Consider the following 14356-nt stretch of genomic DNA (forward strand, 5'->3'; position numbering starts at 1 on the left):
TCCATGAGATCCAAAGTCCATCTGTCACCATCAGTGATGCAAGCCATCATAAGGTGGAAAAAAATCAAAACAAACCCATTTTAGAGATGGGGAAACATTGAATATGATTAATTCAAGAGTTCAGAATGTTGGAAAAAAGAAATACCAGAGCAACACCAAATTGCCTGGCAGACATGGAAGACAAATGCTGCGGATGACAGACAATATTCTGTATCTGGTGAACAAAAACCCATCTCCCAACAGTTGGCCAGATGTAGAACAGTGTCCAGGTGAACGGTGGAGACATGTCCAAGGCAACAATCAAGAAAAAGATCAAGAACATTGAGGAACACTTCACCATAGGAAATACAGAGGGTTCACTAAAAGATGTAAAATATTGATTGCATCAGAAATAGCAATACCAGATTTGGCTTTGCCAAACAATGTCTTAAAAAGACTGTATAGGTCTTGAGCTACATCCTATGGACAAAATAATCTTGTACAAGGGTAATGGGAAGAAATGAGTATAGAGAAGGGAAGGAACTGCTCATGATTCAAAGCATACCACCCAATCAGTGAATCATGGTGGTGGTAGTGTCATGGTGTGGGCATGCATATCTGTGAATACGATTATTCCCTTGTATTTATTGATGATGAGGACTACCGACAAAAGCCACAGGATGAATTCTGAAGATTTTCAGGCTATAATATCATGTCATATTAAACCTAATGGTTCTGAACTCATTGGACAATGCTTCACATTGCAGATGGACAATGACCCAAAGCTTCATCTGAAAGCCACTAGCCATTTCTACCCCCCAAAAGTGAAATATTATTCAATGGTCCAGTCAATCACCTCACCTGAGTACGGTTGAGCAAGCATTTCACTTGCTGGAGGCAAAACGGAAGGGAAATACCCTAAGAATAAGCAGGAACTGAGGACTGTTGCAATAGAGGGCTCACCATAGCATCACCAGGGATAAAACCCAGTGTCTATTGATGTCTATGGATTGCAAATTACAGGCTGTAACTGACTGGAAAGTATTTGCAACCAAATAATACAAAATTGATAGTTTCATGTATAAATACTAGCCTGTCCAATTACATTTGGTCCCTTAAAAATGGGGTGGCACTGATAGAAAATGTCATAATTCCTTCAGAGTTCACTCGATTTGGACGCAAACACCCCCATATTAAAGCTGAAAGTCTGCTGTTAATGTACATCTCGTTTGTTTAATTTCAAATCCATTGGGATGGTGTACAGCACCAAAAACATGAAAATTGTGCAGATGTCCAAATATTTATGGCCCTAACTGTATATGTTCATAAATCCCACACTTTGCTCAGGAATGATCGCACGCACGCTTTACGCAAAGATCTGTGCCTAAGAACGCTTGATAAATGAGGGCCCTGGAACTCGGCCACATTTAGAATGAATGAAGACTTAACATGATTTGTGGGCAAACAGAATACTGCCACCATTCCATTTAAACTCAAAATATTCCGTTCATGTAACTCATTGTTCTGTATTCCTTCCTTCCACCTGTGTGCACTGATATGTACAACATGTGTCAGTGTAGATGAGTGAGGTTGTTCTGAAGTGCACAGACATGAGAAGGTTAGAGCAGATGAGTAGGCTTAGATTTGGTATGAAGATACGTAGCTCTCGCACAACAAGTCTTCACAAGCTTCTTGAAGGTTAGGAGAGATTAGCCTTCTTATATGAATCTTGATATGAAGCGACTTTTGGCAGCTGGTATCTTATTCCATCATTGGAGGACAATGACTGAGAACAGTTTGCACTTACATCAGTTTGAGCATATTTCATGCATGTTGATAAATGGAGGAGTAACATTGGCTCTTTTATTTTGGGTTTGGTGAATACCAGACGCACCATCACATTTCACATTTTGGACCATTCACGGTGGTTTGATTGCACAACAGGTCAGATAAAGTTGCAGTAGTAACAGTGGGAGTGGCATTGACCAGCAACTGAGTGACTTACTGGGTCATCAGATACCATCTGATAGCTTTACTACTGTAACATCATGGTGACTTTCTATTACCGACAGAACGTCAGCAAGTAGTTCAGCAAGAGGACCCATACACACATGCACGCACACGCACACGCACACACACACACACACACACACACACACACACACACACACACACACACACACACACACACATTCACACACACACACACACACACCAAAGGACAAAACAAATACAAGCCCTAACCATAACATGTCACTGTGGAAATATTTTAACACTTTTACTTTTACCAGTAAAAACAAAACTACACCAGCAAAATGGGTCAAAACATGTGGCCAGGGCCCCAGCATGTGGGTTTGCTCCAATAGCAGTGACCTCACAAAGGTAGATTGGTGTAGTACCTAAACAAACACACACACACACACACACACACACACACACACACACACACACACACACACACACACACACACACACACACACACACACACACACACACACACACACACACACAGCACCCCATATTCGCTTATGCTCTCACCCCTTCAATGCGGCCCAAATATGGTGATGTTTTGCAGATATGTAAATTATTCCAGGAAGAAGTGGTGGTGTGTGTTTGTGTGCTTACATGTATGGGTGTGTCGATGTGTGTATCTGGTGTGTATATATACTGTCCCTTTTCTCAGCTCTTCTCACTCTTCTCTGCTGAGCTGAGAGAGAAAACAGCTGATCATCATCATCATCATCATCATCATCAGTGTCATTTTCCTCTTCATCATGAAGCTGATTGGTCTGCTGGTGCTGCTGGGTCCCCTCTCATTGGTGGAGGGCAGACTCGGTTTTGCCCCCCCACCAAACATTCCTGGTCCGTATTGCAATCAATTCTTCCTAAACAACAACCCACCGGCTGGATTGGCACAGCAACCAAACAACAATTACCAGGAGATCTGCCAGATATTCCACAATGGCCTCGCAAGTAAAGGCCTTGGTTACACATTTGATATATATTTTTAATTATTATTATTTTTAATCTGTTTATATATTTGAATCCTGTTTACATGGCATGTGGATCACCACAGTTTTAGCAATATCCGAAAGAGGGATAGTTCTAATAATATCCGTAATAGGGATCTAGCACTCCGTTTACATGTAAACAAAAGGCAAAAATGTGTGTGTTTTTAAAATATATACTGTATACTGTATGTACATACTGTATATGAGTCTCATAGCAAGTGACTTATAAGTGTAAATAAGGTCTAAGTCATTTGCTATGACACTCACATGTATGTTATGGCAATATATGACAAATGCATTTTGTAAAAATTTAATTAATACAGAAGACTGTGTTAGTGAATGGCTATTAAAATGTATTTGGTATTGTAAAAGCTAGCTACTTAGTGGGTCAATGTATCTCACAGAGGGAATGGAGTGATAATGGATAAATGCTGTGTTATGCAAAATTACAGCTATGTTAGATTAGTGCTTCCCAAACTTTTTACATTGTGTACCCCTTGAAGCATTTGATCACCATCCATGTCCTTTGTGTGTGTGTTAAAAGATTGGGTAACACTTTAGAATAACGTCCTATTCACAGCTTTATAAAGACTTTATAAATAATGAACTAATTATCAACAAAATGTTTACAAATGTTTATAAATGGGCAATAAATATTATGCTAACGCAGCAGACACAGCGCAGTCGCAGCGGTCCTGGAAGTTTCTCCGCCAAAGACCAGAGGGCATGAAACCACATAAAACTCACACAATAGAAATTGATTCCCACTCCATTGTGCAGTCTTAGTTTGGTTATTACTCATTTACAAACATTTGTAAATGCTTTGTTAAATGCTTTGTTTATAAAGCTGTGAATAGGATGTCAAAGATTATTTTATTCAAGTATTATCATGAAAACTATAATCTTATGAATGTTAAAACTTTGAGTGAACTCTCTCTCTCTCTCTCTCTCTCTCTCTCTCTCCCTCTCCGTTCTTGTTGTTTATCTCTTAAAAGACGAACACAGAAAGAGGCCTTGGAAATGCCACGTTCAGTCCTTTTCAGTTTTGTTTACTTTGGTGTTTCCTTTCTTGGACTAACTGATAAGAGCTAAAGTTAGACTTTCCAAGTAGCCAGATGAGGATATGTGTATGTGTGTGTTTTTGGAACTCAATAACAAGTGACGTGCCACTGTAACTGTAACTGTAAGGCTGTTTCCCTCCCTCTGATCAGAGTATTAAGATCTAAAACATATTTAACATCTCTGTCTGAGTCTTTGAGTGCCTTTCTTTAATTTGATACAGTATAAAAAATATTTGAACTGTGTGTGTGTGTGTGTGTGTGTGTGTGTGTGTGTGTGTGTGTGTGTGTGTGTGTGTGTGTGTGTGTGTGTGTGTGTGTGTGTGTGTGTCCCTATCTCTGTTTGTGTGTGTGTATGTGTGTGCGTGTGTGTGGGCACATGCGTGCGTGCGTGTAGGTATGCCACTCTCTATGACACTGACAACAGGATCCCAGTTTACTCTGCCTATAGGTTCACAGGATGGATAAAAAAGTTACCACACTGAACTTGGAAGATCGAACCTCAGGTGAGGCATCAATTGAATTTTCATGACTCTGAATATGAGTGTAAATACATACCAAATATACTGAACATGGGCAGATAGAGTATGTAGAACTAACCTGATTTACATCATCTGGCTGCGTTCGGCTACTTCACGCGGGGGATCGAGATCATATCAGATGGCAAGAGTCAGGTAAATGTAGAACACTGAGGAGAGTCAAATTACTCAGTGGCATCAAAAGTCAGTGTGATATTCTTCAAGTGGCCAGTGTAATTTCAACTACAGCTCTACTATTTACACCAGGGATGTCAAACTCAGGCCGGGGGACAAATCTGGCCCACGGAGCCATTTTATTTGGCCCGCGAGATCATTTCAAATAGGTGTTCCAGCTGGCCCACATACACCATTAATGTATAGCGTAACAAGACACAGGATGTGTCACAGGATGTGCAGATAGGATCAAGTAAGGCGAACTCGCACACCTTGTATGCCAATGCAATAGTGTCCTTTTATTGCCTGCTTCGAAAACAAAAAAAGTGCTACCCAGGTGAACAGTGCAAACGTTTCGGTCCCATTCAGACCATCCTCAGTGCAAAACAGGATGTGCAGACACATTTGAACTACCATACTTGATGGGAAAAAGTGTGTGTGAAACTTAACTGTGAGTATGAAGCGCATGTACACACGTTTTTTAAAAATACTTCGTCCCAGATTTTTATTTTGGCCTTCAGTCAATTTGAGTTTGACACCCCTGATTTACACAATATTGAGTACAATTAAGTTTGAAAATGTTACACTGGCCCAAGAGTAGAAGTGACTCTTTGAATAATATTTAATTTATATTTTAGCATAGTAATTACCATCTGGCTGTTGGATTAAATAACAGTGTAACATACTATATTTCCTTTGTTTTCAAACGAGTCTTTGGAAGGTCATATGGGAAATAGTGATGGTGGAATATATTATGTTCTTTCTTCTGTCCTGTGTCAAATGCAATGCATGGAAGGACATGAAAAAGGTCCATTGAAAGATAGCGTTCACTTTGTCTCTACTGACCCGGCCATTACTGCCACCTCCTTTTTTTTAAAACGATAGCTTGATAGTCCTATAGCCAACGGAGAGATGCAGACCCAAGCCGCTGCTCAGTTGCCTGGACTGCTAGCCCACCAGGCTGTTGATGCCGACTACGTAGGCCAGCCTTTCCAAAAGGGCCACCTCTACTCCCGCAACCACAACACAAACGATGTCCAGGTCCATGCCACCTACACCCTCACCAAAGCCGCCCCCCAGAGAGGCGCAGATAACAAGGCCTGGTATCACCACATGGAGAGTAAGATAATAGAGTATATTGATGCCGCGTGCGAAGATAGGGAGGCCTTTATAGTCACTGGGGTGGTTCCAGGGAACAATTACATGCACATCCTGGCACCTGGGAGCAAGGGCAGAGTGAATATCCCAGGCTATTTCTGGTCAGCGTTCTGCTGTGAAGAGGCTGGAAACCCTGGCACCTTCACCTCGGGGGGCTACACCATGCAGATGGGTGTGGGCGCTCAGAATGCTGATGTTCATGACGTAGGGAATTTGAATAATCTTCTTACGGGTTATTATAACCTACCAGCTGGCCAGAACGTCAGGTTGTTTGGTCAGCAGGCAGGCTGCTCCTAAACAGGAAAGGTTGTCTGAGTGTTTGAGGAGAAAAATAAAATAAAGCATTATTTTAAAACACTTGTCTTTGCCATCTCTCTATCTCTCAATCCCTTACTGTACCCATGCCGTGTGGTCTGATGACACCAATATAAACAAATTTGTCAGCAAGAAATGCTGTCTACACTGGGAAGCTGAATTTCACCAAAAGAAACGTGCATGTCAACATGTACGCTATTGTGACAACTGAAGCAGATCATGTTCCTCTCTATGGGATTTTATCATAGGGGTGTTCTCACCTCTGTGAGCATATTTTGAGACATCATAACATGTCCTTGGCCTCGGCCAAGCATGTCAGTTAAATACATGCGCTCTAGGTGCATGCGTTTTTCTTCTAGTGGTGGCAAAGTGGTGGTAAGGCCTGACGCCACTTTCACCCCGAAGCTGGTCACAGCCCCGTTTCAGAACCAGCTGATTGAACTCTTCAGCCTCTCCCCAACAACTCCTGCATATGTCCGGACTTCATTGAGGTCTGCTTGTCACTGTGTGGTGGGGCCTTGCTCTGAAAATATCACATGGCCCCTCCTGCAGTGTGGCCGGATGGTGCCCTCCGCATAGACACCCCGTGTGCGTGACTGGAGTCAGTCTCGTAATAGGCCGGTGTTCCTGTGATGGTGAACACCTGGGCTACTGTTATAACACCCGTTCCCTGAGTAGAGACTAGACCTATCACTAGGTCGGCACACTGTGTCTCTACTGAGGTGCACAGCAGTGTAAACAGGAGGAGCGATGGTGTGTCAGGGTTTTTAAAGTCATCACCAGTAGGCGGGCCTTGGGGTGACAGACACAGCCATTGGCCATACGGCCACTTTAATAATTTAATATTTTAGATGAAAATGCTTTGTGGATCGACACAACCGGTAGGATTCCCCAGATGTAATAGGTCTGCCCTACTCAGGCATTTTTTTTTTGCCGTTTTTGCTGCCACCTGCTGGTGACAGAAGGAATTCGTGTTAAAATGAAGCAAATGAAGATACCGAAACTGACACTACACACGACCAACTGAAGGAAAATGTTCCCAAATTGCTCCCCTGCAAGACCTCAGATAATGAGTTGAGAGAACCTTCCCTCCAGCCGTGCGTTCTGATATGTTATTGTGCTCTCTTTTCTATGCTATTCTGGTTGCTTTCTCTGCTCCTGTAAGATTCTGTGTATTTACCTACAGTAGGCATATACAGTAGAGCAGTCACTCACCACAACCAAAATAAGTAAGCAGTGTGTTGAAAAATGAATGACCCGAGAAATTGTCACAACTGACCCCCACATTCCTTCTCAGCTGATGAAGCAAACCACAGAAGAACAAAAAACTTGGGTTGATGCTCTTTTTCTGCATACCATCTCTTCATTGCACCATTTCTGCTGTATGTGTTTGCTTCTGTTAGCCATGACAAAGATTGTCTTCCATGTATTGATTAATTGATTACAAAGCATCCGTGTCAAACCAATCACTATCTAACAGTGAGTCCATGAGCATTACTTTGTCTCTTCATGCTCATAAAACATTACATTACTTTGTATATTCAACAGCACCATGAACAATCACACTCATGCAGCAGACAAATGTTGTTGTTTTTTTCATTTTTAATGAAGGAGATCATTCTCTTTCAATCCTCTATAAAATAATAGCAATTAAAAACCTTTTTTTTCATAAGTAAAATATTTACATATTAACAAGTGGCTGTGCAAAATGTACAAGATATTGATACACATACTTTAGGCTATCATCTCACTGTATTGTCTTCTTTCATAGAGGGGGAGCTTGGGAAGGGGGTGCATCGTAACAGTTACCAAGGTGATCGTTCTGTAAAAATAAGACAATACTGACTGATTGAGAGTAGCAGGACAGTGAGTCATTGTAATAAAGTTCTGCTCATGAAGAAGAAAATCACTTCATCACAGACAATATGAAAAAAAAACCCTAACTGAAGTATGTACAAATCATAAAAGCTTTATCCATAGACAACATTTTCATACAATACAACCTGTGAAAATATATAAGGAACCAATTAGTATGTGCGCTAAAAAAATAGGTACAAACTGGGACGTTTTTTGTTTGTTTGTTTGTTTCTCCTCTGGCGATTAAATAGTCTGAGTCTGCAAAAAATTGCTCTGCCAGAGACTGCAGTCCATGATGGTGGAGGTGGACTAGGGAAGTAGGAAGTGGGAAGTGGGAAGTGGGAAGTGGGGATTTGCAGTAGGGGGGAGTGTCAACATTCTCTCCTCTTGCCAACGTTCTGAAATCAACACGGCCCAACTGAACGACGACATCGTCAAAACTCCAGCCAGGAACAGTGCACTTCAGAAAAAAAGTTCATGATTTAAAAGAGAGGGAACAAAAACACTTTTCTTATTGAATATTAAAATAAATCTTTGGGGTAATTCTCCCCCATTTCATTTCATGTCATTCCTCATCTTTTTTGTTTTTAAACGTTCACACAGTGGACTAGAACTATCCTGTCCCATGCAATGGGATTTTGAGGAGTTGATGGTGATGATGACGTATACGTATATATACACATCAGGTATATTGTGAGTGTGTGAAGGTGAATATATATTTATATAATCTCAAAACAGAAAACAAATGCACCAACATATAAATAATCATAACAGTTGAATTAGAAACAAAACAAAAATGTTAAAACATCACACATACCAGACGGTTAAATAAACTTGCCAAATCAAGACACAAAAGTAAAACATTAGAAACTGTGCTGTTGGATTGTGAAGACTGAAGACTGATGCTACATTAGACAAACATGTAAAGAAGTAAAGAAAGAAAGAAAGAAAGAAAGAAAGAAAGAAAGAAAGAAAGAAAATTGCTTAATTGCTCAGCCTTTAAAGTGAAGATAGAGAATAATAATTATATGGCTTATTTTGGCAAGAAGGCAACTAAGTTTAAAAACGGAAAAAAGACAAAAGTTTTCCAGTTAAAAGAATCAGGTCAGCTCTGAAATGAAGTAGAAAAGGGGCTAGGTAGAAAAGCCGTCCCTCTGTTTGTCTCACCCTGGCTCTAGCTCTGAGATTAGCATGATTTTAAATAAACAACAACGTCTGACATGGTGAGAGATTTTTCTTCAGTTTTAAGTTCTGTTCTGTTCAATAAAAGGCGCTTACGTTACTGGTGAAACGACTCCATTTGATGAATCATTTAAAGTCTTTTTTTCTTTGTCCATTCATTTCATTTTTCCATGTTCTGCTTTTCTTTTCAAAAAAGAAGAAGAGAAAGAGGAGAAGAAAGTTAATCCAGGTAAAGAAATCATCCTTCAGGCCCTCCCAACCCGCAAAAAACGGGGCGTGCCTCTTGAGTAGAGGTGTGTGTTTGGTGGTCATTCTATCCAAAGTTGCCGAGTGAAGTTTTTTTTGTGGTAGAGGCGAACAGCCCATACAGAAAAGGAAGGAGAAACCGCCTCTTCTACTTAGGACTGTACATGTGACAGACTACTCTGTACAGCTCTGTACTTCAAACATTATTCTTTGAAAAAAAAAAACACAAAACTTTAAATACGAAATAAAATCAAAATCCACTCAGCAGTGGCAGCAGAAACAAAACGACTAGGGGACAAGGGGGTGTGCTGGGAATAGAGGTGACATCGGCTGTTTTTTTTGTGTGTGTGTGGTTTTTTTTTTAAGTTGAGGACTCCAACTGCTGCTCTCAAAGCCAGCAAGACTTCTGTTTGCACTGACTGAAAAAGGGGGACTAAAAGGTGGCTGGATTACGTTTCCATCCTCTCCTCGTCCTCTCTCTTTTTTTTTCTTTTAGCAAGCTGGGACCCAGCAGTCCTTTTAGATACCTGAATAGGGCACTTAAAACTGAGTGAGGCAACAGCATGCAGATGGGACAGTGTTTCCATTGGTTGGGACTGAGCCAATCCAAGGACCAGGAAGTTTAACTTCTACCATATACTTCAGCCAATTCAACTCCAGGCAGTAGATCATCACAGGTTATATGATCCAACTGGTGAAATTGCAAGGCAAGCAGTAAGGATAATGAGACTGCGTCCATATCCCTCCTCCAGTTGTCTCCTGTGTCCTCCGTCCTTGCACCTTCTCCAGTGGAGGAGACAAAGAAAGAGGCAAGTGAGGGAGGATGGAGGACTTCCAGCACCACGTTGCAGGTCCGCTTGTACAGCATCTCGCCTCGCCTCGCCTCTCCTCCTCCCTCCTCCTCCTCCTCCTCCTCCTCTCACTTCTACATGCTTTGAGGCATCCTTGACGACCACTGACACTTAGTTTCTACTTCTACTGTTCTCCGCCTCTGCAGCTCAGGTGGTGGTGGTGGTTGTGGAAGAAGAGAAGAGAAGAGAAGAGAAGAGAAGAGAAGAGAAGAGAAGAGAAGAGATTGGGAAGACACAGAAGAGACTGTGGAAGGTGCTGCTATCTGAGGAAGGCCTTGGTAGTGGAGAGGAGAGGAGGCAGCTGCTGCTACTTGAGGAAGGCCTTGTAGAGGAGGTGCGAGTGGCTGGTCTCCCGCTCGTTCTCCAGGCAGACCAGCAGGTCCCGGAGGTTGACCCGGATGATCCGCTGGCGGGTGAACTGCCTGGAGCCGCCGGTCGCCGAGGAGGCCGAGGACGACGAGCCGGCTCCCGAGCCCTGCAGAAGAGAAGAGAGGGGAGGAGGAGGAGGAGGAGGAGGGAAGAGGAGGGAAGCAGAAGAGCAGAGAGGAGGAGGAGGAGGAGGAGAGAGGAGAACATAAGGAGGAGATAAGAAGGAGCCAGGGGGACAACAGGAATAGGCAAGAGGAGGAGGAGGAACAGAGGGGAAGAGGAGTCGTGAAGAGAACAGGAGGAGAGGGAGAGGATAGTTTGTTTGTTTGTTTTCATTTAAGGCCAAATTATGCAGCTGTGGCTATTTCATGGCCAGTACAGGTAACACAATTCACTTAAAAATCAACAATAACATAAACAATTAAATAAATGCATTAAATAAGTTTGGTCACACCAATACATTTTAAAAAGTCCAAAACCTGGTGGGAGCTTATTAACTCATTGGCTGCCTTGGCCGTCGAATGACGTCATTTCGAATAGTGACGCCCCCTGCCTTCGACGTCGTTCGCCGATAATTGCGTTTTTTACAGCCAGACCTCGAGGACGGTCTGACCTATCTTCTGTATTAATTTCAAGCCTCTAGGCATTTTCTAACTGTTCCTGTAGGTGGCAGAAGTGTCCTTAGGAACAGTCAAGGCAGGGCTTAGTTCAGACCAGGAGGAAATGTCAAGACAAAAACATCCCTTTTTTTACTATTATAATCTCAAAAGTAGCATAGAAAAATCATTTTTGAAAGTAAGGCACCTGTGACAGTAGTCTACTTTCTTGCCCTCTGATTTTAACACAGGTAGGCTACTGATTTTAGTGTCAGAGCCTGACCAAAAAAAAACCTTCCTCTCATGACCAAAATACAACCCCCTGTTGCTATCTAGCTAGAAGGCATTGTAGCTAGCTTGCCCAAAATACACCATGAGATGATCTGTGTGGCAACCTTTCATTTTGGATAATGTGATCAGCCTACACAACATCAGGATGATGCTTACAAAATATCATCTAACAGGAGAATGCACGGGACTAGTGGTGATTAGGGTGACCAGCTGTCCGGACTTCGGCCGGACAACCCCGCCCCTTAACTTTCTAACCTAGCGTCCTCGCGCGCACCCATTGCTTCGACTTGCCGAATCCCCGCCTCCGTGGAGAAAACAGTGAAGTTGGCATTCTAAACTGTAGGCAGAAATCAGGGAACAGCGCTGCCATCTTACCTCAGACAACTCAGCTGCCAACAACAGTTTTACTTGTAAAACAATATTTTTGGGGGGAAGGATTTTCGCATTGCATTACCTCACTCCGATAAAGGAGTCATCACCACTAACTTAATATTGTATCAGACGGCAGGTTACGATAGACAAATCCTTCCGTTGTTGTCTGTGTAGGCTATTTCATTTATTTATTTTTTTAATGTATTTTGGGTAGTCGTGCATTCGTAGGCCTAATAGCCAACCATTAATTTGATTTACTTTATTCAAAGTTGGTCAGAATAGCCTATTATCAGCGGTGTTTTAAGGGAGGCAAACCGCTTTTGTCAACCTTTTTTTCATGCAGACGCTGGATAACCAACAACACGAGCTCAAAATACAGACAGCGCCCGTGCAGAAAGACGTTTCTTTGCCCTGTTTGTAAAGTTGTGAGAACCCTCGTATCGTTGTAAAGGCATTTAGCGGACAAACTTAATTGCACTAGGCCAATGCGTTGCCAACAGTGCAGGAAAAAATAGGAAACGACAGTAGGCAATAATATAGTTGCCTTATTTAACTTTCATACAGTCAGTTAATGAACTTCATATATGGCTATTGCACGGAGATTTCCCCGACACAAGGCAACAGCAATACAGTTAATTCGCTGGGCGAGAGGTTATATCTGGAGTAACATGGCGGCCGCAGATATCGGAAACGCGACCGACTATCAAGGTCTAGTTTGCGTCGATGACGTTGCCTCGCAGCTCGAGGCCATAATCAAAAGGCTAGGAGGAAAGGAAAGACAAAGAGAGGGACACATGGATGTCGTGAACAGGTCGTAAAAACGGACCGATGGCCACCCTAGTGGTGATGTTGGGAATGCTTGGCTATAAATTTCGCTATGCTAGCTAGCTAGCTAGCACGAAATCGCTAACAACTTACAACTAAGCCTAAATAAAGGAGCCTTGGTAAGTCAACTATTTTTACTCATTCTACAGTTATTTTTTATGGATCTGTATATTATGATCAGCTTACTGTATCATCAAAAAAGACAGGGGGGTTGCAGATTCTTGGAACAGAGTAGCCTTTGTGTCTGGTCAGATGCAGTCAGCTCACATGAGAAAGCATTGCACTTAGCCTCAGACCACCAGCTAGCCTTCACCACTCCAATCGGCTTTTGAAATGTTGGATATGTGATCAGTACTTTATAAAAAGAAAATTCATTGAACAATATATGACAAGATCACTATAGCAGAACCATGATGACAGTAATCATCAATCTGCAAATTGTCCGCTCTGCCAAAGAAGCTGCAGTAAGCTACGCTAAGCGGAGCTGCCTGCCTACCTGCCTCCCTCCCCCACAAGACACAACACGGACGGTACTATTTCTGGAGGAAATAAACCAGCTGTGATTCCTTCTCCAACGAGGGGAGAGAGAGCACTGTAGCAACCCAATGTAAGTAGGCTGCCGGATGCGAGTGCCCGGATATCCGCCCGAGTATCTGCATGCATTTGCATTCATTTCCACCATCAGGAATGCTTTGCGGCACCACAGCTACCCTATGTGAGTCGCGCTGTGTCGCCTGACTGTCCCTTCTATAATATGATTGTAGCCTACCGTAACAACTCGCCTAGGCCCCCGCCGCAAATATCCACCACACCACCACGGGTCCTCTGGTGTTGTGACCGTTTTAGGATATTTTTTTCATATCCAATACTTGCACATTAAGAGTGACAATTCCATCATGATGTTTAAACGATAGCCTATGTGCGAATGCAGTCATGTTGAATTTAGGGTGGCCAAACCATGCCATGTCATGATGAAGAACGTGCATCACATTATTTAAACAGCTCGTGTAAACAGTTATCCTGAGTGCCCGTGTCTTTTTGGAGATCGGAGGCTTGATTAGCAAAGAGATGGGAGAGAAATTAGTTGTGCGCGCGCACACACATCTGCACAATATCCATCGGACACGAAGTTACTGGCTCCAATATTTCAGCGTCCCGTTTGATTCTGTACTGACACTTTTAAGTTTACGTAGCACAATCAAATGAATAGGCTATTTCTAAATTATATGCTGTAGTCTCCAATGTGCCTAGTTTCACGTGTGGTTGGCATCACCAAATAATCTGCACAATATGTGGCATAACTTTTCGAGTGCTACATTTAGACCGGGTAAAGTATCGAGCATGGTCTGTCCCTTAAATAATATTAAGAGTGTCCCGTAGCAACTCGGTCTCGGCCCCCGCCGCAAGTAGGCTATCCTCCACCACGAAGGTCCTCTGATGTTGTGACCGTTTTGGGATATGTTCATATAATACCGAAATAAGAGCGTGCGCGCGCGCCTCTGACTGTATCTAGACACGGAGGGAGAATGGCTCCAATATTTATATTCAGCGCC

The 14356-nt window shown here is 42.5% G+C and overlaps 2 protein-coding genes across 3 annotated transcripts in view; one reads left to right on the plus strand and one right to left on the minus strand.

Moving 5' to 3' along the window:
• Window positions 1–4466: 4466 nt before the first annotated feature.
• On the plus strand, window positions 4467–6287 carry LOC134456280 (endonuclease domain-containing 1 protein-like). The gene is made up of 2 exons (XM_063207657.1): window positions 4467–4555; window positions 5627–6287. Exon 2 carries the CDS (start codon window positions 5654–5656, stop codon window positions 6194–6196), a length of 543 nt encoding a protein of 180 aa, XP_063063727.1. The 5' UTR covers window positions 4467–4555; window positions 5627–5653; the 3' UTR covers window positions 6197–6287.
• A 1509-nt stretch (window positions 6288–7796) lies between these two features.
• Window positions 7797–14356, minus strand: part of LOC134457165 (transcription initiation factor TFIID subunit 4-like) — a 31325-nt gene continuing 24765 nt past the window's right edge. For both annotated transcript variants that reach the window (XM_063209013.1, XM_063209012.1), the window contains one exon: window positions 7797–10825. In XM_063209013.1, the coding sequence (XP_063065083.1) occupies window positions 10658–10825 (168 nt within the window). In that variant the 3' untranslated portion in view covers window positions 7797–10657. The remainder of the gene's footprint in view (window positions 10826–14356) is intronic.

This window comes from Engraulis encrasicolus, chromosome 10, assembly GCF_034702125.1.
Source record: "Engraulis encrasicolus isolate BLACKSEA-1 chromosome 10, IST_EnEncr_1.0, whole genome shotgun sequence".
Taxonomy (NCBI): Eukaryota; Metazoa; Chordata; class Actinopteri; order Clupeiformes; family Engraulidae; genus Engraulis; species Engraulis encrasicolus.

Bases quoted from the DNA above. Each gene is read 5' to 3' on its own strand.
- LOC134456280 (XM_063207657.1), top strand. From the start codon at position 5,654: ATGCAGACCCAAGCCGCTGCTCAGTTGCCTGGACTGCTAGCCCACCAG.